Below are 23,233 nucleotides of genomic sequence, written 5' to 3' on the forward strand. Positions count from 1 at the left end.
ACCTCTATAGAAAGGAGTCCACATCCAGTTGTGTATTAGGTAGTGATCCCTGAAACATCTCAAGTTTGGGGCCGCTGTTCAGAATAAAATTAGGCAAAAGGAGGTGCTCTTTCCCAAGTGTCAAAGGGAGAGAGGGAGATATATGTGTGTGTGTGAACATATACATACACATATTTATGAATGATAAAGGGGAACCTTCCCTCATTTTTTAAAAAAATAATATTTATTACTTTTAAACCTTACAAAAAAGAAGAGAAAGAAAAGGAAGAAAAAAGAAGCAAAAGAAAGAAAAAACAATACAATACAATATATAAACAATACACAATGCAACATTAACACATTAGACTAAACAAAACAGAGCAAAAACAATTTTAAAACATACATCATACCATTTCAATGCCTTATCTTTCATTCCCTTGTTTCATCAACGTCCTCTCACCTCCCTTTTTGTATTCCACTTCTATTAATTGTTTCAGCAATTCCTTTCCATCTTTCTCTATTTTCTGTCATATAATTATCTTAACTTATTTTAACCTTATTTTCCATTAATACTATAATACTTATTTATGCTTAACTCCTTATAACATTTCTACTAAAGCAATATAATTTCATTCCAACATTTTTCTGAGACTCATAACTTGCACGTTATTTTTCACATTTAGAGATTAGCTGATTGGGCTAGTGTCACAAAGCTTCAAATATAGTCAACAAGTAATAAAAGTTTGTTTTGCCTGTTAGCACTACAAGTTGCTTCTGCTTGGTGTATTTGCCTTAGAGATACAGTAAATAAGTAAATTGTTAAATGTTTTGGAACTGAAAGAGGGGGTTTGTTTTGTTTTTTAGTAGTCTGCTTCCCAACTAGAAGTTTATAAAAGAACTATTTAAAATGATATATAAACAATGTTGAAAAGATTTTATAATTGTTGACTGTTTTTTATGAATTCTTCCTTGATTTGTTTATTAGCACACATTGTGCATATTTCCTCTTGATTTTATTGTTGATTTACATGAGCAAGGCACACAAATCCCCAAATCTGTATTAGGGTAATGTATTTGTTTGATCAATCACAAAATCCTGTCCAAGAACAACAGTTCTCATAAACATGACTAACTATTGCTTTGATTATTTCAGGAAAGATGTGGGCTTAAAAAGATTTTTCCCGAAGAGTTTGTTGGATTCAGTAAAGGTAATTGTATGTTCTATTCAGATGCTGGATGTAGTTGGATGGTGTGTGTTGATCATTCCATCTCCTCCCCTCAAAGTGCACATTTATATATTTATTTAGTACTGCCCATTTCATGGCATTTCAAAACACATGAGAGGACAAGACAAGCTCAGGGGCTTACAATCTTGAAAATGGCCCAAGGGAATGTGGTATAAACAAAAAAAAGACTTAGGCATACAGTGGTGCCTCGCAAGACGAAATTAATCCGTTCCGTGAGTCTCTTCATCTTGCGGTTTTTTCGTCTTGCGAAGCACGGCTATTAACGGCTTAGCGGCTTTAAGAAAAAGGAAACAAACTCGCAAGACGTTTCGTCTTGCGAAGCAAGCCCATAGGGAAATTCGTCTTGCGGAATGACTCAAAAAATGGAAAACTCTTTCGTCTTGCGCATTTTTCGTCTTGCGAGGCATTCGTCTTGCGAGGTACCACTGTATTGAACAAATTCCTGACTTGTTTTGCTGTCAGTTTCATCTCTCAGGAGGTGGGGGAGGGAATAAAGGGATCTGCTATTCTTTATCTATCTAATTCTTACCAACTGAGACCAGCTGGCAAGTACACATGGCAAGAACCTTGGGGTGAAAATGACTGTGTTACCTTGGAATTTGTGATAACAATGTATGTGTAAACTGGACATAGCTGGACAGGTAACCTGGATTTTTGGAAAGCAGATCTGAGGAATTTCTAGCAATGGCTAGAAATTCTGAGGGAGAAAAGAACTCAAGAGGGGTGGGATATTGGGAAGTATGGAATACTGAAGGCACAATGGCAAACTATTCCAGTTAGGAAAAACAAAAGACATCTAAATAAGTTTGTGTGACTGCACAGAGAGCTAATGCTGATGAGCTGAGATTTTGGAAAGGATATGTACAGGGGGCAGAAGGATGAGTACAACGAGTAGCTTGCATCTGTAAGAATGTAAGGTATCAGGAAGGCTAAAATCCAGAAAGAGCTGAGACTTGAGAAAGGGCTTCTTTGGTTATGTTTAGATAAAGTAGAAGGACAAAGAAGCGGGTAGGTCTTCTGTTTAAGGAATTATTAACCAAAGATGAAGAGAGGGTTAGAATTACTCATTTTCTATTTCACCTCTGTCTTCTCCAATGAGATGAATTGTGTTCAACCTCAGGATAGGTAAGGAAGCTGTTAGAGAGCACCTAGCTACGCTGAAGGAGTTCAAGTTTCCAGGGCCAGATGAATTGCCGCCAAGGGTGTTGGAGTAGCTCGCGGATGTTTCAGAACCAGTGACTATTAATTGAGAATTCTTGGAGATCACATGAGTTGCCAGAAGACTGGAGATGGGCGGATGCTATCCCTTTCTTCAAAAAGAGAAAAAATCAGGTCCGGGAAACTCGAAGTTAATTAGCCTGATGTCAATACCGAGCAAAATTCTATAATAGATTATTAAGTGTTCAATTTGTGAGCCTCAAGGAAAAGAGTGTGTGGATTACTAGGAGCCTGAATGGATTTATTTAATTTGTTCCTCCCAGTTCTGTACAATTTCTGAATGTCACAGGCTTCTGGGCAAGGACTACTTGAGGGTAGAGTGAATATTCTGAATGTGAATGTATGAGACTGAGAGGAAGCTGCCTGCAGTTTCTTCTTCACTTTATATAGGTTTAGAAAATAAGATCAAACCCGAGACAAGGACAGTTGGTCCAAGTGCATCATAATACTCAGATTGCCTTTTAACATTATGGAGTAATTAAGTTTATTTCAACCTTTTTTCTGCAACAGCACCTGTTAAAGAGAGTTACATTGTTTTTCTTTATAAGATGCAAGGTGGTAAACAGCTGTACATTATTCATGCTTGACAAAGCTTCTTTCTGCTTCAGAATTGTGAATCCCGCCCCCCAAGTTTATTGGGCAGATGTTTCCAACCTTGTGGTGATGGATGCAGTTTAATATTCGCTCTTGCCGGCAGGACCTTACAGTGATCTCTCTTTCATTACCTAGGCCAAAAACCTACGGAAAATGATCCAGCAAACGTTTCGACAGTATGCCAACCTCAATAGAGAAGAAAGTATTTTGAAATTCTTCGAGATCCTCTCACCAGTATACAGATTTGACAAGGAATGCTTCAAGTGCGCTCTGGGTGTAAGTATGCTAAATCCAAGTGTTAGGGCATATTATAAAATAATCAGGGTTATTTGTAGGCAGGTCATGGTTTATTAAACTATGGCCACCAGCTTAACTATCATTTCTTGACTATGGTTAAAGGTTGCTTGTTGACCAAGGCATGTTGTTGTTGCATGAACATTAGTGTTAACCATGGTTTAGTGTTATGGGTGAACCTAGATGTTCTCCTTATGGAACTGTCACTACCCAAAAGGTACAGAACTGTAACGGAAGAGTGTCAGAAAAATTTAAATCAATTTCAAGGCTTGGCTGCTTTTTCTTGCTGGTGTTTTTCTCTATTCTCTGTTCTCTGTTGTAATATGCCAAGGTTTAAGGGATTATCTGCCAGATACATTAATTGTGGTTCATTGTTATGTTCAGTCCAGGCCAGAGGTGACAATGGTGCTTTTTAGGGGGTGGGGAAGGGAGAACAAGAGTTTGGTAAATGTGTTTGTTATATCCAGCTAATCACCAACCATATAATACAGTTACACACATTTTTAAGAATCATTTTTGAATTCGAGGATTGAAGACTGCACTCAGTTTCTGTGAGTCACATTGCCGCTGTGTCTAAAATTGAACTCTCCCCTGCTGGCTTTTTAAAAAAATGAGTTATTTTACATAATGCCAAGAAACAATGATAAACCTGTAAAGATTGAAGTTGTGTAGTAAATTTGATGGTATTTACCCAATTCTTTTGTCAATGTTCTTTCCAAATCATCACCACCTCTGTTAATATAAAAGTCAAGCTGGATAATTTCGGTCGAGCTGGCCATTGGTCCAGAAGAAGGAATCAGCTACCTTACAGACAAGGGTTCCAATGTAAGTCTGCTTATCCACCAACTGTATTAACATGAGTAGGAGGTGTAAATGAATGTTTAGGTGGAGGTTAATCTCAAGTTAGATTTTCAGGCAAAACTCTGCTGCTCCCATCTGTTTCACTGCCTAAACAACAAACAAACCACAGTCAGTCTGCATTCTGTGCTCAGTCCTTATTGGACTGTTTATAGGGATTCTCCCTAAATACGTTGTACTTCTGCAAATCTTGGGCTTCTCCTTGGGTATCTCTTTCTTGTACTTGATGAGTTAGCTGCGTAAGCATCCTCCCCTGAACACTGGAAATAGAATATGATATTGCCACTCTTCATACCATAACTTCTGCATTTTTGGTAGGCTTAAATGGACTCCTAGGGTTTTTCTTTCCATTATATTGTGTTCCCCACCACCACCACCACCAACCCCAAACCAGGCTTCTTAGATTTCAGGAAACTTGACATACAGAAAGCAAAGCAAACAAATGCTGTGTTGATTATGCTTCCCTCCACCCTCCTCTCCTCATAGGAGATCTCAAGTCAGTTTCCATTTGGGCTCTCTGCCAATAGTTCATATTGCTCCATGGTGCTCTAGGCCAAGAGTTGCCATCTCTTTGCTCTCTTCTCTTTCCCTGGGCAGAGCTTGTGACATTGCTCTGAGGCTCTATTAAAAATGACAGGAAACTGGCAGAATATGATAAACTTCCGGAGGATAGTGGTAAGTGTTTAAGGATGGTCGGGTGATCTATAGTACTTGCTGTTACTGATGCTTTCACTTTACCCCACACTTTTCTGTAGCTTACTCACCTGGCAGACTTCCATCAAGTTCAGACCATTCAGTATTCAACTAGCGAAGATAAGGACAGGAAAGGAGTGCTACAAATGAAAATTGCTGGAGCACCAGAGGTAGGCGGATTACTGTTGAGTTTTCTGTTGCATGGTCAGGCAATGAGACCTAATTCCTTATTGTACTTTATCAATACTTCATGAACAGAGGTGGGTGTCTCTCCCAGGACAATGTAAAAACTTGGATCATTGCCTCAGACTTCTTTGTCCCGAGACTGCAGCCCTCTGCATTAATAATGCTAAGAATGATGTATAGTAGAGTCCCAGCTGCAGTGAGGTACCTGCCATAGTGCTATTCTTTCAGGCTTCTTGGATCCAGAGTGGCTGAGATTATGTCTGCCTTGCCAGTTGTGCTGGACCACATGCCCATGCTACAGTTCTGCTGTTCCTTTTGCAGTAACCCCATGGTGATGGTTGCAGTGGAAAGCCATTACTGCCCTCTGTGGGTGCTCCTTATTATGGTGTGTTTGACAGAAACTGCTACCCTTTGGAGTGTGTGAGCACTACATATTTGTGGTTAGACAGGTCAATGTGGGAAACCATGTATGGAGTTTTGAACCTGAGAATGACTCTTCCCTGACCTAGCTGTTACGTTGGACGTAATCACGAAAACAGTGGAGAAGAGCGAGAACACAGACATGAACAGTTAAGTCATATAAAAGATGGGTGCACTTCTCTGCTTTGGGAGATGTTGTTACTACCCAAGAAACCTGCACAATGCACATAGTGCAATCCAGAAAAAAGGTGTGACTAGCAGAAGCTTGCTTTTGAAACTGTTGATACATGGAAGCATACTGAACAGCTCTTTAGGTCAAGGTAAAGGGACCCCTGACCATTAGGTCCAGTCGTGATCGACTCCGCAGTTGCGGCACTCATGTGGCCAGCATGACTAAGCCTGACCTTCTGATCAGCAAGTCCTAGGCTCTGTGGTTTAACCCACAGCACCACCTGTTTCCCGTGAACAGCTCTTTAGTTGGTACCATAAACCTTCATCAATTATACTTGGTGAAAATGTGGTATATTTTGTGCTTAATATTTTTCTTAAACTGTATGAACTATGCACACAATCGATAAGCAAGTATTCTAGGGTTAAATAAGAGACATTCAATTTCTAGTTAAAACCCAAACTGCATGCACTTCTTTGGTTATTTGTTGTTATTTTATTCCAGATAACAATTGCCAATCAAGTTTGATCTCTGTTTGTTTCACACAATTTATATTCCACACCTTCAGCATTAATTTATGTTGGTGCAGGTAACAAGTAGCAAGAACAATACAAATACAATTGATAAATTACAGACAACCCCCGTGTGTGTGTGTGCGCGTGTGCACGCACGCACGCACGCACACGCATTCCAGGTAATCACACATGATGGCAGCACACATATAGCCTGCCCTCCCCTCATTCTGCCCCCTTTTCCTGCCACTTCTGGGTCACACATTCTTTGAATGTGTGCAAAATGGGAGTTGTCTGTAATGCAATAAAGCATAGAAACTAAGACAACACTGTGAAACATCATTTCACCCATCTCTTCAAACAGCAAAATCAAAACTGCTCCAAGTTAGTTTGTTTTTAAAGAAAAACAGCAAAACTACCTTTTGCTAAAAGTCATGAGAAAACAGGAATGTGTTTGCCTGGTGCCTAAAAGGTAGTTAAGTAGTCACTGTACTGGGCCTCCCTGTGGCATTCCAAAGGTGAGGAGCTGTCAATGAAAAGCCTTTCTTATCAAAAGGTGAATTGTTTCTGAATTCTCCTCCCATTGCCTCATGAATATTGCTGATGCCTAGTATGTTTTGGATTCAATCCAAATAATTACAGTCCTAATCTTCGGCCACATGGAGATACACTGCTTTCCAGCAGAGAGATGGCACTTGTAGGCAGCTGAAAAAAAATACTCTGCTTTATTCATGCGAACTGGCATTAGAAAGTGGCATTTGTCATTGTGGTCGTGCCAGCTCTCATGTTCACATCCTCCATGGGGCCGCTCCCATGTGAAAGGCTTTAGGGTGTAACAACTGGGACCTTTTAATCATTTACTCACTTTCCCCCCTATTTTCTGTTTTTAAGTTGCATGCTCTGCTCTGACATAACAGCTCAGCTGTTCTACTAAATGTTTGTGTCTGCAAATAATGCCTCTTTGTTTGGTGCCCTGTTTTCTCGCTCTTTTTCTCTCTAGCCTCTGACAGTGACAGCACCATCCTTAACCATTGCAGAGAACATGGCAGACTTGATAGATGGCTATTGCCGGCTGGTCAACGGTGCTACACAGTCCTTCATCATCAGACCTCAGAAAGGTGAGATAACATTTTTGTAGATAACTTGTATTATGTCTAGTCAGGTTTGGTGTCATTTAGCTTGGGGGGTGGCTGGAATCCTAGCCTGGAGAACTTTTCTCTTGTTTACTAGGGGAAATCCGTGTGGTTTCTGCAGCCAGGGGATATACAACTAATAGCAAAACATTAACAAGCGTCTGAGATGCCAATTCCGACAGCTACTCTTATATAAGTAATTTTATAGATGGCAAAACCATAACTTAGTCATATTACAAAACTGTCAGCTAGTTTGTATTCTATGTTTTTATTTATTCTATTCTTCCTCTACAGAAATCAGGGTGGCACCTATGGTTCTTTCCCCCCTTTATTATTCACAACAATCTTGTGAAGTAGGTTAGGCTGAGACATAATAAGCAGCCTAACTTCACTTGATAACGCCATGTAGCATGATGGATTTTAATTTTCATCTCTCCAGTTCTGATATTTTTGGTTACATGAGCTTTGGCATGCTCGAAGAAATTTTAGACTCAAACACAAGATATGAAAACTGCTGTTAGAATCATAGAAACATATTTTATTTTGGCAAATGTGAATTATTCAGTGAAAAAGAAATACATAAAACTAAATTTAATTTTAAAAAAATAACTTTTGATTATTAATATTAGTGCAAAAATAAAATAGTTGTTTAAATGTATCCAAGTCCAGGAACGGCTTTTGCCTTGTTGCACTGAGCACAAAAGAGGTTGTCTGCAGAGAGTCTAGCTTATTTTCTACTGACTGGTTATACTTCAGTACCCCATGTCTGATAGACAGATAATCTATAATCAAATTTAAATTTCAGACACTACTAAGCGAGGGAAATTATTCAAGTCTGATTTTGATATCTTAACACTAATAGTGTAGAATAGTGCAGCCATGATTTCGGGGCTTTTTCATTGAGTACTTGAATTTTCATAATATTTTACTTTCAGTTTCTAGTCTCTTGCTTCCTGTATGTTGGACCTTCTGCAGATGTTCTAAAAATTGCTTGGGAAAGTGAAATAATAGTTAGAAGTTGACCCAAGGGGTAACAATTCAGTTGCTCTGAAAACAGTGGGCAGATTTCCTGTAGTTTTGACCCTTCTGACACAATAGTAGTGTGTCAGAGTTTTTCTGAAGATTTTCCCTTTCTACAGGTATCCAGAGATTCATTATAAGATCCTTGTACCGCATAAATGAGGGGCATTTGGAAGCTTTATGTAAGGCTATTAGGGGAAATGTGATATTGTAAAACATCCTCCTAGAATTTGAAGATGGAATTAGCTGTAATTAGCAGTTTTCCTACTTGCGAAATATATTTTATGCATATACTGTAAGAGCATGTGACAATCGACTGTCTATTTTCCTCTTCATGCAGAAGGTGAAAGAGCTTTACCGTCCATACCAAAGTAAGTCTTAATACTTTATTTTCAGAAGTTGAATAATACTTTGACATATATTAATTTGGGGGTTGTACAGCTAAAGACTTTAAATGAAGTTAACCAGCTATTGTTTGCTCCATTCATTTTTATTCACCATGTAACTCAAATACACCTGGATAACTCTTGTAGCATCATAAGGATGGCAGGTGGCATTGTGGGTTCTTGTGGCCTCCATATCTCTTTGTGACCAAACTGCTGCTGGATTAAAATCAAATGCCTTTGGGAAACTCAAATGCATACCTGGCAATAATTTAGTGATGGAATAAGTTCTTTGATGCAGAAGGTCCCAGGTTCAATCCTTGATAATAGTAGTAGTAGTAGTAGTAGTAGTAGTAGTAGTAGTAGTAGTAATAATAATAATAATAATAATTTATTATTTATACCCCGCCCATCTGGCTGGGTTTCCCCAGCCACTCTGGGCGGCTTCCAACAGAATATTAAAATACAATAGTCTATTAAACATTAAAAGCGTCCCTAAACAGGGCTGCCTTCAGATGTCTCCTAAGTCTGGTAGTTGTTTTTCTCATAGTGTGGCATGTGAAGGCAGCTTTTTGTGTGAGCTACATTAGGGCAATACACTTTCCTCAACTATATTTTATTCCATAGAAAAACCATTAAGTGAAAAATTTCATTAAATTAATAGGAATATTATGAATGCATACAATGCTATTCAGATTGTGGGGTTTAAAAGTTGCAATCTCTCCCCCCCTCCAGCCTGGCCACTATCCCAGGTGGGTGGGTGTGTACCCCTTCCCCACATTATGATAGCTTTATTTTACCTGGGGACGTGTGTGTGCATGCACAAAGCACTATTTCTGTAAACTAGAGTAAAAAAATAAACCCCAAATAATATAGAATCCAAATCTTTCTTTCTTTCCCTTCCTTCCTTCCATTAAATTTGTTAGTTGCTTTATCTGTACCAGAGCACACCCAAAGTTGACTTACAACCAAAGAGAGCCAAACAACCCCATCATATATACAGTGGTGCCTCGCAAGACGAAATTAATTTGTTCCGCGAGTTTTTTCGTCTTGCGATTTTTTCGTCTTGCGAAGCACGGACTTTGGAAAAGCTTCAAAAATCACCAAAGTCTTCAAAAACCTCAAAAAAGGCTACCACACCATGTGCTACGAGTTGCTCCTTGAAGTGAATGCACGGTTTTAAGAAAAAGGAAACAAACTTGCAAGACGTTTTCGTCTTGCGAAGCAAGCCCATAGGGAAATCCGTCTTGCGAAGCAGCTCAAAAAACGAAAAACTCTTTTGTTTTGCGAGTTTTTCGTCTTACGAGGCATTCGTCTTGCGAGGTACCACTGTACATTAAAACCAAGAGGAAACATTAAAAACATCCCCATACACTAAGATCCCAGACAGTTAAAGGCCTAAGGCCTGGCTATAGAAGAAAGTTTTTGTTTGGTGCCTACAGATTTATGATGATGTCACCAGGCAAATTATATCGCAATAGATTTAGAACATTGGTAGAAACGATGATGCAAATTTCCCCCCAGAAAAGCTCTATTATTATTGCCACCTTTCTTTTTCTTTTTCCTTTCAGGCCTCCTTTTGTTCTGATTTGGTATATTCATTTCAATCAAAATAGGTCATCTCCATTTCTTTGAGGTCCTAAAATGCAGCATATTCATGATAATGCAATAGCTTTTGTAGATTATAACTACTGCGTGTTGTTAAATAGGCAAGAGAGCTTAACTTCACCTTCAGCCAAATGGCTGAAATATGCCTCATGCAGGGGTGTGAGCATTTATTTTGGCTCATTACCCCCTCAAACAGGGCCTGAATCCTCAGCACATTGTTTGAGGCTTTTGGTTTCAGGGTTGAGTAATGGCCAAATGGTGACTAAGGCAAGAGCACAATGAGCTGCCAGCTTTAACTCTTTGCTGCACTTGCTCTATTTTGAAATATATCCCAGGTGCTTAATATATATCTCAAGTGGCTGTAGCCCAGTTAAGTGACAGTATAAAAACAGCTTAAACTGAAAATATTTTACAGCATTTTCCAAAGGTCAGTGGAGATGGGCTAAGGCAAATCTCACAGGGCAGTTGTTTCTGCAAGGCAAGCGCTAGGACAGAAAGACCCTGTGGAGAGCAAAACAAATTCCTTCCAGTAGCACCTTAAAGACCAACTAAGTCAGTTCTTGGTATGAGCTTTCGTGTGCATGCACACTTCTTCAGATACCCAGGTATCTGAAGGAGTGTGCATGCACACGAAAGCTCATACCAAGAACTGACTTAGTTGGTCTTTAAGGTGCTACTGGAAGGAATTTGTTTTGTTTTGACTATGGCAGACCAACACGGCTACCTATCTGTAACTGGACCTGTGGAGAGCATTAGTCTTTACTGTCCGCAAAGTTCTGAATGTTGTTGTAGTTACGAGGCGGGGAACCTTTCCAGCACTAGGGACACATTCTCTCCCCTGCAGCCTTCCAAGCCCCACATGCCAGTGGTGGGCAGGGCCAGAGGCAAAAGTGGGTGGAGCAACAAAAGTAACTTCTACCTTTGCACAGTAGGCTAGTTCCTACAAATGCTCACAAGCCTGTCTCGGTCCACCATCCAGGCAAACAAGAAACATTTTCAAGGGCACATTCCTGCAAGGAACAAGCACTTGAGGAAGATGCAAAGTACGACCTGTGAGCCGTAGGGGGACAAGGGGAATGGCTTAGGAGGAAGTGTAGATTGGGGAGAGTCCTGAGGGCCAGATAGAGGGTTTTAGAGGATCACATTTGGTTCCTCGGCCTGAGGTTCTCCACCCCCTTTGCTTGGTGATTTCAGACTTGAAGGGATCCTAAGCAAAGCTCTCTGGGTGGACTTGTGTAACAAAAGGTGATGACTATGGTGTTCTTTCCCTTCTGAATTTGGCTTTCTAGAGTCTGGGAAAGAATTTAGTTCTCTTGACCAGCAACATGCTCAGCCAGTTCTCCAGTGGAAAGAAAACATTTAAGTATTAATGTGTGTTCCTCAATCAGAAGGCTATGCATAAGGAGGGGTCTCTCATGTTTAAAATCCACTCCATGTTTTCGTAGTGGTTGTAGCGTACCATAATCTGAAGCTGTCCCCACCCAGATTTTACTTAGTACTCAAAATGCTCTTCTCTACACAAGCTAGACCAGGTCAATCAGCCACTGAAAGATTCTGGTAGGCTTCAATATAAGTAGTTGTTACTAAAGTTGTAGTAAAATCCTGATCTGCTTGGAGAACTACTCTGGTTTTTTCCTGGTCTCCAAAGAATGAATATTTTAACTTCTATTGCTGTGAATGTAGGAGCCCCTCACCTCCCTCTGGCAGCACACAAACAAAATGCTGTGAGGCCACTTGTAACTCCACACTCCCTTTACACAGCATGCTAAATCTAAAGAGGTTTCCTTTTGCTGAGCTTCGTTTTTTATTTATGCAGTTATATATTTTTATGTCATAAAACAGTCATTTTAGCATAGTGTATGTTACTTTACTGTAGACTGGCGGTCACAGTTTTGTAGCTCATTGTTGCTCATGTTTACTCAGATATCTCTTACTGAGTTCAGTGGGACTTATGTGCAAGTAAATGTAAAGATTGCAGGCTTAATCTGTTTATGAATTGCTCATACTGTTTCATAATTAAAACTCTCTTGATGTACAACCACCACTGAAGTTAATAGATTGATAATGGATAAATTCTTAGCTGCACTAAGCCTACTAAGTCCCCCCCCCCCCAGGGGTGAAATAATATTTAAGAAGGATATGCCTTACATACTTAACAGGAGAGATAATAAGACGTGTAATAAAGAGACAACATAGCCCTCTTTCACATATAAGAAGTAGACACGGTGTTGAATTGGGGTAACACTAATGAGGATTAAAAGCAATTCAAAATTAAACTCTTGCTTGTTAACCCAGTTTCTTTATAAAGCTATTCTCTTCTGACTTGGTCAAGATGAATCAAGTTTAAAATTGGCTCCTCATAGCATTCCCTCTACTCTCCCCCCACCCCCACCCCTGGTGGATTCATAATGGTAGAGACAACTTTCTGCTCCTCCAAAACTTTTCACTGTAGAAAATGGGTTGGCCCTCCTAGTTGCAGGAGGTGCCCTCTTAGAATGAATTCTCTTGAGCTACAATGTACAGCATTCACAGATTTGAACTCTTGTGTTACAGGCTGGCCAACAACGAGAAGCAAGGAATACGGTCGCATACAGTCTCTGTATCAGGTAGGACCTGCAGTAACTTTGCTTATGAAGACAGTTTTATTTTGGTAATTTTATATATACTTCTCTGCTGCTAAATATTTTAAAGCCTTTGCTTACTTCCTCACAAAATATCATTGAAGGCTGGGAGGGGGAGGATATGCTGGGGGTTTTTTTGTTGCTTTTTGTTTAACAAAGGCATCTCCTTATATGAAGTTGAGATGAAAAGTGATTACAGTACATAATTGAATTGCTTATGTGCAGGTTACTTTTCAACCAGGGGTAGCCAACTTGGTGCCCTCCGGTTACTGTTGAACTACAACTCCCTTTATCCCTGACCAGCCCCTGACTGGAAGGCATCCTGTTGGCTACCCCTGCCCTTCATGATTCACGTATGCAAGGGCTATCATAGAGGGGGGAATATACAGCTCAATGAAAACTGCAATATCTTATATCATTGCCTTTAATAAAATGTGTGCATGTGCTCTGTATCTACACGGATTTAGTCATCACCAACAGAACTTGATATGGCTGTGAATTACTGGCTTAATAAAGTGCTCCATTTTAATCTGCTGCAATTCCCTTGGTTGCATAGAGTTGCCAAATACTAGGATCACTCTGGGATTCTTTTCAAACCAAAACATAAAGTAGTGATCCTTGTTGAGAGCGGAAGATTTAGAGGCTGGAGAACTTAGGACTGTTCGGCCGATGTTGTAGTTCAGTAGGAAATGTGTTGTATTTAGACCTGGGTTAAAATCCTAGAATTCAGTGGATTCACATGGAGACTCTGGACAGGTTGCAACACTTGGAAATAGGTTTGACAAATAGGCGCGGGTGATAATGAGTTTTATCCTTATTTTTTATTTTATTGCTTTTGTCAGTTTGCACATATTTGCTTCAATCTCTGTGTATAGAATGTTAATCACTATGTGGCTACTATAAGAGAATAATTGTAACCAAAAAGCATTGTACATGCTAAAATTGCTGTGGAAATAACAAAAGAAGACCATAGTTGAACATGAACAGTCGTCCCCTACTTCTCTCCCCAAACAAACCAGGAGCAGTAAGCCAAGAATAGGCCTTGGCTACTCCTTGTGGTTTGTTTAGAGAGAAACATGAGCCTGGGTTCAGATAACACAACAAGCCAAGTCTTGTGGCTTGTTGCCCCAAGTGCAGCAAGGAGTAGGGGAGGAGTTGACCAAGGGCAAGTGCAGCCCTGAGGCCAAACCAGATTAGCCACCCCTTGGTTTACTTGTTGTTTTGAGAGGAGAAGGGAAGGAAACACACAGGGATCAGGAGAGAGAATTTGTTCCATCTATGCTGAGAAATTAAAAGGTCCCATTTCATAAGTTAGCATCAAAGTTGGTCTCGAGTCTTTAAAAACATTAAATCTGTAGATGCAACACGTTCATGAATAATGGTTTGTGTAACATGGAGAAGTTGGGTGGATAGTGTCAACATGCACATCAAACTGAAGTCTATAAGTATGATTGCTCTATGTACCATTATCTAGACATGAGATTGTGCATGCAGGATTATGCTTTTTTCTGTTCTGGCTCTTTTTTGTTCTTTTTGGTCAGTCTGCTTTTTACATCAACCTTTTTATTGGCTTGTACAGCTGGATTTAATTACACTTGATTCTTGAAGAAACTACTGGCCAATTTCTTGTTTAAACAGAGAACTCTTATTACAACAATGGAGAGCCAACTGGGAAATCCATCACCACTTCACTAGAGCAGCTTGGATGCATTCTTAAATGTAGCAAAGTCTAAGGAGTACAGGCCAAAACACAGAAGGATAACTTTTAAATCCTTAACAATTCAGCCATTGGGCTGCAGTTTCTAAACACTTTGTTATGAACCATTAAAGCCCAGTTTGTGTAGAAATGTTGGAACAGCTCTAATGACTCATACAGTCCAAATGGTTATTCATACAGATTTTGTTACTACTAACCATTATTTGCACAAAATAATTTCAAGTCATAGTATAGTTCCTTCAGGTTTTGGCATGGGCTGTTGTCATGTTGAATTCATTCCTCAGGAACAGATTGTTAGTGTGAAAATTATATGGTAGTTTGGGCATAGTATTTTTCAGGGGGAGATAGTCTCTTTGGGTTTTTCTCGAAATGTACCAACTAGCTTCAAAGGAAGTTGTGTTTCATGCAATCACATAAAAGAGGCACACTTTCCCAATGAATATGTCTGAATGACACTGAACAATGAAAGCAACAGATGCACACAATGCACAATTAATGTTGGCTTATCTAGCTTAGCAGAGTTTTAACAGCACAAAGTCTAATGTGCAAAACCAGCTGTGGTGATGCCATCCCAAACTGCAGAATGAGAGCTGTCATTTGATATTTAAAGTGACTTGTAGCCCAGAGACTTATAGCGAGGCAGGGTTTTATAGATAAGCCTCACTTTTCCCATCAAAACCAAGAAACACAAAAACAGAATGATACTCTTTGATTTTATCAGCATTGCTCTTCTTTATCATGCATGAATCCAAGTGTTCTAGAAGTTCTGCAAAAGCTGCCAGCCATTTAAAGAACAAGGTCACCAAATAAAAGTATCACTGAATAATGGGCAGTTTCACGGGGAAGTGCATGCACAGAATTGCCCTGGTTTCCACATGGTGTTTACTGTTTGGCCTTGAAATGCTATGTGCGTTCACTCAGTGTTATCTGTAAGTCACAGCCTTATAGCATGTGGTATTCAACACATGAAGATGTAAATAAATTAATCACACCACAGAGCAAAATGTTCCTGTCCCTTCCACCCCCTTTTTAGAGTACTTCTACAGTGGAGTTGAGTAGAATGTCTAAATCTGTCACTGAAGCAGTGCGGGTCTACATGCCAAGCATCTAGATGAAAAAATAATAATCCAATCCTGGAATTCTGTTTCTGGTTTCTGCCATTTATTCAGAAGCAGCACTGTCCTCCAAATTCACTCATACAGGGAGGCAGTGGCACATGTTAATCAAGTTGCTCCCTGCCATTCCCCCATCTCCTTAGCGATGAGTAAAGTGTGTTGAGCTGCTTTGGATAGAACAGAACCATTATTTGGCTTAGCATCTATTTTAACTTAATATTATATTTATTGTGAAATTACATATGAGAGCAATTGTCCTGAATGGCAGTTTATAAATCTTTCAGTAAATAAACCATTGCCTTATTCCTTTGGTGTATTCAAGTTGCTCAGATGCCTTCGTTTTAAGACACTTGTGCAAACCATATCTATATTATACAGTCCCATGACTATCCTTTTGCAACAAGAGGAAAGCCCAAGGAATGCATGGTCAACTACCTGTTTTAAACAGCATAGTTTGGTAATCAGGTCCTGTGTGGCATTGAATGAACTGAAAGAAAAATGCACGTTGCTGTTGGGAATATTAGTATCCCAGAATAGGGAAAAAAAATTTGCATCTTCCGTACCACACAACCCTTAGAAGTGATTTAAGGAGGATAAACAAACGTTGAGCTGCCATCTGTTTCTGGAGATTACGATTTTTTCCCCTGCTGACCATGCTTGAAACATGTTTGGTCTGTCTACTTGTGATAGCTAAGAGAGCAAAGCACCCACACGATTTTTTGATAGCCCACTGCAATTTTTGTACTGTGAGCTGGCGAGGTCCCTGTGATTCTTGGTTGTCTCAATCAGAAAGAGCGATGCTGCTAAACAGAGTTCAGGAAGCAGAGCAAAGTACAAAGAACAGGTTCCAAGGTGGGTTGCATGGAGATCGATACAGTTAAATCATATAAGATATTCCACCTCAAAAGGCTTGTGCAAGAATGCCTGTCTTGTCTTGACATCAAAATATATATAGTGGCAAGGCCAGACATCTCAGAGAGGAAGGCATTCCACCAAGTGGGAGGCCACCACACTGGTGATCATGGAAACTGGGGGCTGGGGGTGTGGCCCCTGTTCTACTGCATTAGGCTTACACTTAAATACACTAGAGCCTTTCCTCATACCCTTTCCCATACATAATTTGTCAGAGTTTAAAAGGAGAAATGGAAGCATGTGTCTGACTGGTCTGCTGGACTGCTACTTTTTCAGATGTTTCCTAAGCAGCTTCCATTTCTGTATTATCAGTGTCCAATCCTCCACTTTCGTGGATCCAAAAGAATTTGGCAGATCTCCTTGTGGTACGCACCAGCAGAAGCTTATGGTTTTTATTATATAAAGGCCAGGGATAAGAAGCTGGAGGTGAAGAAAGACCCCAGGAGCTGAAGTCAGGTCTTACAGAAAGAAGTTTTTGCCTCTTTAGGGCAAAAGAAAATACTCTCACTCCTTATCTTTTACTTAATGATGAGTGAAACATTTGCATTTGTTGTTATTGTGTCTATGTTCATACACACAGTCATGTGAATATCCAGATTTGTTAGTAATTGTCAATTTTGTAATCTATGCCAGTTCATACACCAAAACGACGTGTTCTGCTCATTGCTGTAAACAAGAGCTTGCAGATGTTGAGCTTTTAACAGCCCCTGTTTGATAAACCCCTTTTCAAAAAGCAAAGTAGAAGTAAAATATTCATTTCTGTAATAATACCCATTGAAAGGAAGGAAAGACATATTTCATGTAGTTGACTATCCTTTGAAAGGATAAAAATGTAACATTTAACTTTTGCATTCTGGTGTTCATTCCTTGCAGATGTGCTGATACGTCAATCTTCCGTTGTGTCCAAATAATTTTTCTTTCTTTTTATTTTCCGCTTCTTGGTAAAGGAGTCAATCACTGTCAACATAAAGCAAAGAAAGCCAGGCACTTTCTCCCTTTCGTCTTCTGTTCCCATGAGTCACCACATAAGGGTACTACTGCACTGCTCTGCCTTTAGGCTTCCTGACTAACCCGAAAGCTGAACAATACTAACTCTGTTGCAGTTTTGTTCACCTGAGGTTGGAGTAAAATTGTGAAGCAGAGTTCCAAGAATAATCCCGCTGAAATTTTAGAGCATTTCCCAACACACACATACACACCTCGCAGGAAATATTTTTAACAAGTGTAGATGCTGCCGCCTTTGTACCGATGTGGTACACTATGTAAGCAAAACAATTGGGCAATGCAAGTGAAGAAGATCTGCAAATCTTTTACTCGGTGGTCCACTTGGGCCAGTATATTCTTGGACCCCTGGTATAGCATGCAGTTTAATGTCATATAAATTAGTAGCTATTAAAGTGTATTGAGGTCACTTAGGTTAGTAAGTGATTGTGGTAATGCTTTGCATAGGTCTAAAGGCATGTGCAGGCATTGCTACTGTAGGATTCTTACTGTGGGACAGCTATTTGCCTTCATGTTAGCATGCTGGACAGGGGGAGGCTCCAGTATCCTCAAATGCAAGAAATTTGCTCAAGGAAGAGAACCAAAAGCATGGCTGGGAGGGGAAGACTTGCACCAGTCTAGGAGTACTTTTAGCCCCGGGCCAGGAGGACGTAGAGTGTGCCTGAGCCCTGGGTGTTGGTCCTTGACAGATGGGGCTTTGGTGGGGAGTTAGGGATGAAGAGAGGCAAACTTTCACCGTGCCTCTAATGAGCAGGTGTTTGCAGCACATTATCTTTTGAGCTGATTGGTTAGCAATCTGTTTCTGTAATTAGTATTAAAATTCTGAACGTGGATTGTATTTAGTAGTTTCAAATTGTGGCATCACATGATTTTGCAAGAACAAATTCGTACAAGCATTAAATAATAGTCTAAATTACAGGAGAAAGTTTTCATACGCATCAGGCCGGTTTGCCCCTTGGGCCAACTTATTCCTTTTTATTCTGCTTTCTTGTCCCATAGCAGATTGATGCCACTGGTAATGAAGCGCAGCCGCTTAAGTTTCCTTTCCCCAAAAATGTACTTGAAATTTGTACCACCGTGTTGTTTGCTTGCATTTTGTCCTATGCTGTGAGGAATTAGACCACTGGATTCCAGTGAGCTCCCTTAATTTCCTCTTCCTTTATCAGATCTCTTTTGAGCTAGGCATGTAAGATGACTGCACATGATTTTGCTATTCTGTTTGACTTTCCTGTGATTTTAATACTATATCTTCCCATTTCTTTCCCCTTTTGTCCCTCCCCTTCCCTGCATTTCTCTCTCTCTCTCTCTCTTTGCATGCCACCCGGATCAACAGATGAAATTAGTGGGGACGGTAATATGTGGTTATATATCTATACCTATTTCAGTCTGTCTGTCACTAACATGCAGTTTTACAGCCCCTTACGCTGATCTGCTTATGTCATTTAAAAAAATAATCAAAGTAGCCCTAAGGCTGGCTTTTATGTCTTGCTACTCCACAGTGTCGCGCAGAACAAAGTGCTACATAAGTTGTTTGTTTGTCTTTAAACCCTTCAAATGAGGGCTGAAGTTGGCTTTACATTAAATGTGACTGCTGTTCCAAATGATAGTTTTGCATCTACATTCCCTTCCCTTCTCAGAAACATCTTGTGTTTCCTACCTCACATCTTGACACCACAGTGTCAAGCCTGAAGCTGGAACGGGGAGGGATATTACACTAGAATTTATGGAGGACAACCAGGAAACTAGATGTGCAGCTGCTTATCTAGCTTAATTCCAAAAGGAGAATTTCCATTCCACCCCACCCCACCCCAAATATACGCGCTGAACTTGGAAATACTGAAGCAAGAGCAAAGTGCAGGCTGCACTCTATGTGTGGCTTCTGGAGTGGTGCTGAGAATCTGTTTGGAATGACCAAACAGAAACAAAAGTTCCATTCCCAACCCAAGTTATTAAAAATATCTCAAACAGCAGCCAGTGAAGAGCTGCATTTCTTTACATTAGATGGCTTCTTTAAAACTGGCCCCCTCTGCTGGTGTTAGACCCCACTGCCTTACATCCCTGAGCCACTATTAAGGATTTGCAATTCCTAGGCCTTCCGAAATGAAGAATTGCTTATATTTGCTATAGCATAATAGCAGTATCAGAGAAAGCTAAACATTTTTCTTTCCAATGCAAGTAATTTGTCTCCCTGGGGTGAATACGAATTCTCCAGTACGTGAAAGAGAAAAGTAAAATAACCAGGGGGAAATGGAATGGTCTGTTATATTCTCTCTCTCTCTCTCTCTCTCTCTCTCTCTCTCTCTCTCTCTCTCACACACACACACACACACACAGAGAGAGAGAGAGAGAGAGAGAGAGAGAGAGAGAGAGAGAAATTAACATATTTTAGATACTATAGCCATCTTAATCATCCTTCAAATGCTGAACACATCATTATTTTTAGAGGGTCTGCAGTGTTGGGGCTGCCTTGCTCCCCATCACACTAGAACAGCACCTATGCAAGGAAGGGATCATAATGTCTGGTTTTGGAAACATCCTTTTGATTATGATGCCAGCCAGCAGCAGCCATGTGGCCACATTTGCCAGGGTGGCTTGTAGAGATGTGCTGCTAGAATTGGCTATATCCTTTCCACTTGTGCCTTTCTGCATTGTTTTCTTCTGCACAGAGTGAAGAAAAAGCCCAGCCCTAAGACTGTGTAAGAGTAATAAAGTGAAAGCAAAATAATACCAAGCATATAAAGCATGCTTTATTTCTCTTTATTGGGAAGGTATGCCCATAGCTTTTAAAATATGCTTTTATATGGGAAATGCTACATGTTCAGGGTTGTGCAATGTTCAGCCATAATCCTATTTGAGGATAGCATCCTATTGCCACTGCAGTCCTAACCCCACTTACCTGGGAGTAAGCCCCATTGAATTGAACAGGGCATACTACTGAGTAGACACCATGGCAGCTGCAGCTGCTTCTATCTGTGCTTTAATTTAGAGACAGCAGCAGCTAATGATTAAGTGCTGGGCTGTGCAAAGCAGGAAACAGCGAAGGTGGATTTTTATTTTATGTATCATGTTAGCATGCTGCCGTTCCCCAAGGAACTCAGGGGTTACGTGGGGTTATATTTGTTTATCCTCTCATCAACAATGTAAGGAAGGTTAAGCTGAGATAGAGCCTGGGTTGTAGGCTGCCCAGTGAACTTCATGGCTTGGAAACAATTTTAGCCTGAGTTTCTCAGATCCAGTCATAAGGTTTTAGTCACTACACTACACCACAAGAACTGAAAGTAAATTGAGAAATAGAACAGGAAATGTCTAGCAATTATGCTTTTGAGAGAATCTGGATATGGGTGAGCATTTGAATTGTTTACTGAGAGCCAGAGAGGGTTGGGGGTTTTGGGGGCGGGGGCGGGGAGGAGATGATACAGCAAAGTGAAAGGAAGGAAGTGGTAGAACTTGGGAACAGATCAAATGAAGGAGGGGCAGTTTTTACCACTGAGATGTGAGATTTGGTGGAGAGATGCTTTTCAGTATCTCTGAGTATCAGAAAACTGATAGTGGAGGGAGCTTTGAAGAAATGGGAGGACTGAGCATAAAGAAAGGTGTGGTCAAAGGCTGCTATAAGGAGGTGGAACGACAAGGAGTAAGTCACCCAAGGTGGCAGAGGGAGAATGAGTACCACCTTAAAGACCAACTAAGTCAGTTCTTGGTATGAGCTTTCGTGTGCATGCACACTTCTTCAGATACACTGAAACAGAAGTTTCCAGACCATTCTATATAGTGAGAAGGTGGGGAGGGGTATTACTCAGAATAATAATTCTGAGTAATACCCCTCCCCACCTTCTCACTATATAGAATGGTCTGGAAACTTCTGTTTCAGTGTATCTGAAGAAGTGTGCATGCACACGAAAGCTCATACCAAGAACTGACTTAGTTGGTCTTTAAGGTGCTACTGGAAGGAATTTGTTTTGTTTTGACTATGGCAGACCAACACGGCTACCTATCTGTAACTGGGAGAATGAGTAGATCAAGGAGACGAAATAAATAGTGAATGCACAGAAGTCCAAGATTGAAGGCGAGTTTAAAAAGTTGGAATAATCAGAAGATTGAACTCAAAAGATAGAATGAGATGAAAAGACCTGAAGGGTCTTACATTTTGGTCTCTGTTACAGAGTATACCAGTTTTAAGTGGAAAAAATACATCTAAATCAGTGCCCCCCCCAAAAAAAAACACCAATAATGGGGAAAGGGACAAAATCCCACTTTCATGTTTAATGCCGAGATACCAAACCACTTAAATTAATCTGCTCCATTCACAATTGATATTACCACTTTTTTGGGGGGTGGGGGCAGTATATTCATTCAAAAAGTACCCTGTTTTTCGCTCTATAAGATGCACCAGACCACAAGACACACCTAGTTTTTGGAGGAGGAAAACAAGAAAAAAAATTCTGAATCTCAGAAGCCAGAACAGCAAGAGGGATCGCTGCGCAGTGAAAGCAGCAATCCCTCTTGCTGTTCTGGCTTCTGGGATAGCTGCGCAGCCTGCATTCGCTCCATAACACACACACACATTTCCCCTTACTTTTTAGAAGGGAAAAAGTGAGTCTTATAGAGCAAAAAATACGGTAATTGGTGAAGAGTTTTCAGAGGAGCACTTAGGCTTGGCCAGGATATGTCACCGGAGTTTGGAGGTTGAGAAGGGACAAGGTTTGGTGGTCCAGAATTGCTCATCACACAAGTATCAAGGGAAAACATTGGCACTTTCTCCCCAGCAAGTTTTTAGAACAGTAGCTTATGTACCCTATTGTGTTTTTTAACTTTTTATAAAGATGCAGTGTTTATAATGAACAGATGAGCAAATGTTTTGGGAATTGTGGTCTAAACATACAGTGGTACCTTGTGATGTGAACGGGATCTGTTCCGGAGCCCCGTTCGCATCCTGAACAGATCGTAAGACGCGACAGTGCGCGTGTTGCGTTTCGTTGTGCATGCGCGTGATGTCATTTTGACCATCTGCGCATACGCGAGCGGCAAAACCCGGAAGTAACACACTCCATTACTTCCAGGTCGCCGCGGAGCGCAACCCAAAAGCGCTCAACCTTCTCCCAAGGTATGACTGTACTGTCTTCATAGAGGGGGCTTGGGGTGAGAGTGCAGGCTTTCAGATATTTATCCCAGTTAGTGGGCAAGAATGTGTGAGTCTTTATCTGCTTCCCACTCCTTTCTAGAGGTCTAAGAGATCACTGTCAGGAGTGGAATAGATTTGGCATGATAGGAATCATAGAATTGTAGAGATGGAATGGACCTTGAGGATCATCTAGTCCAACCCCCTGCAATAGAGAATATGCAGCTGTCCCGTTACTGGATTGAACCTGCAACCTTGGCTTTATCAGCACCACACTCTAACCAACTGAGCTATTCAAGCCCAAGGCAGATTTATATAAACACACTTGCCACTCTTAGTTCCCAGTGAACTACTACTGAGTATTGTAAGCATCTGTCTCTCTTGGTAGACAATGGAGGAATGCACCATTGGGGTGAAGCAGACTGTTGGAAGA

At 40.5% G+C, this 23,233-nt stretch overlaps 1 protein-coding gene across 13 annotated transcripts in view; it reads left to right on the forward strand.

Moving 5' to 3' along the window:
- PTK2 (protein tyrosine kinase 2) overlaps positions 1-23,233 on the forward strand; it is a 197,289-nt gene that overhangs the window by 118,928 nt on the left and 55,128 nt on the right. For 7 of the 13 annotated variants that reach the window (XM_081874061.1, XM_081874050.1, XM_081874060.1 and 4 more), the window contains 9 exons: positions 1,133-1,187; positions 3,174-3,314; positions 4,080-4,157; positions 4,946-5,053; positions 7,171-7,288; positions 8,664-8,694; positions 12,868-12,920; positions 17,627-17,710; positions 19,015-19,032. In XM_081874061.1, coding sequence (XP_081730187.1) covers positions 1,133-1,187; positions 3,174-3,314; positions 4,080-4,157; positions 4,946-5,053; positions 7,171-7,288; positions 8,664-8,694; positions 12,868-12,920; positions 17,627-17,710; positions 19,015-19,032 — 686 coding nt within the window. The remainder of the gene's footprint in view (positions 1-1,132; positions 1,188-3,173; positions 3,315-4,079; positions 4,158-4,945; positions 5,054-7,170; positions 7,289-8,663; positions 8,695-12,867; positions 12,921-17,626; positions 17,711-19,014; positions 19,033-23,233) is intronic. The other 6 variants (XM_081874052.1, XM_081874057.1, XM_081874059.1 and 3 more) reach the window with 2 other exon arrangements.

The sequence above is a fragment of the Podarcis erhardii genome, assembly GCF_964252035.2.
Source record: "Podarcis erhardii genome assembly, chromosome: 8".
Classification (NCBI taxonomy): Eukaryota; Metazoa; Chordata; class Lepidosauria; order Squamata; family Lacertidae; genus Podarcis; species Podarcis erhardii.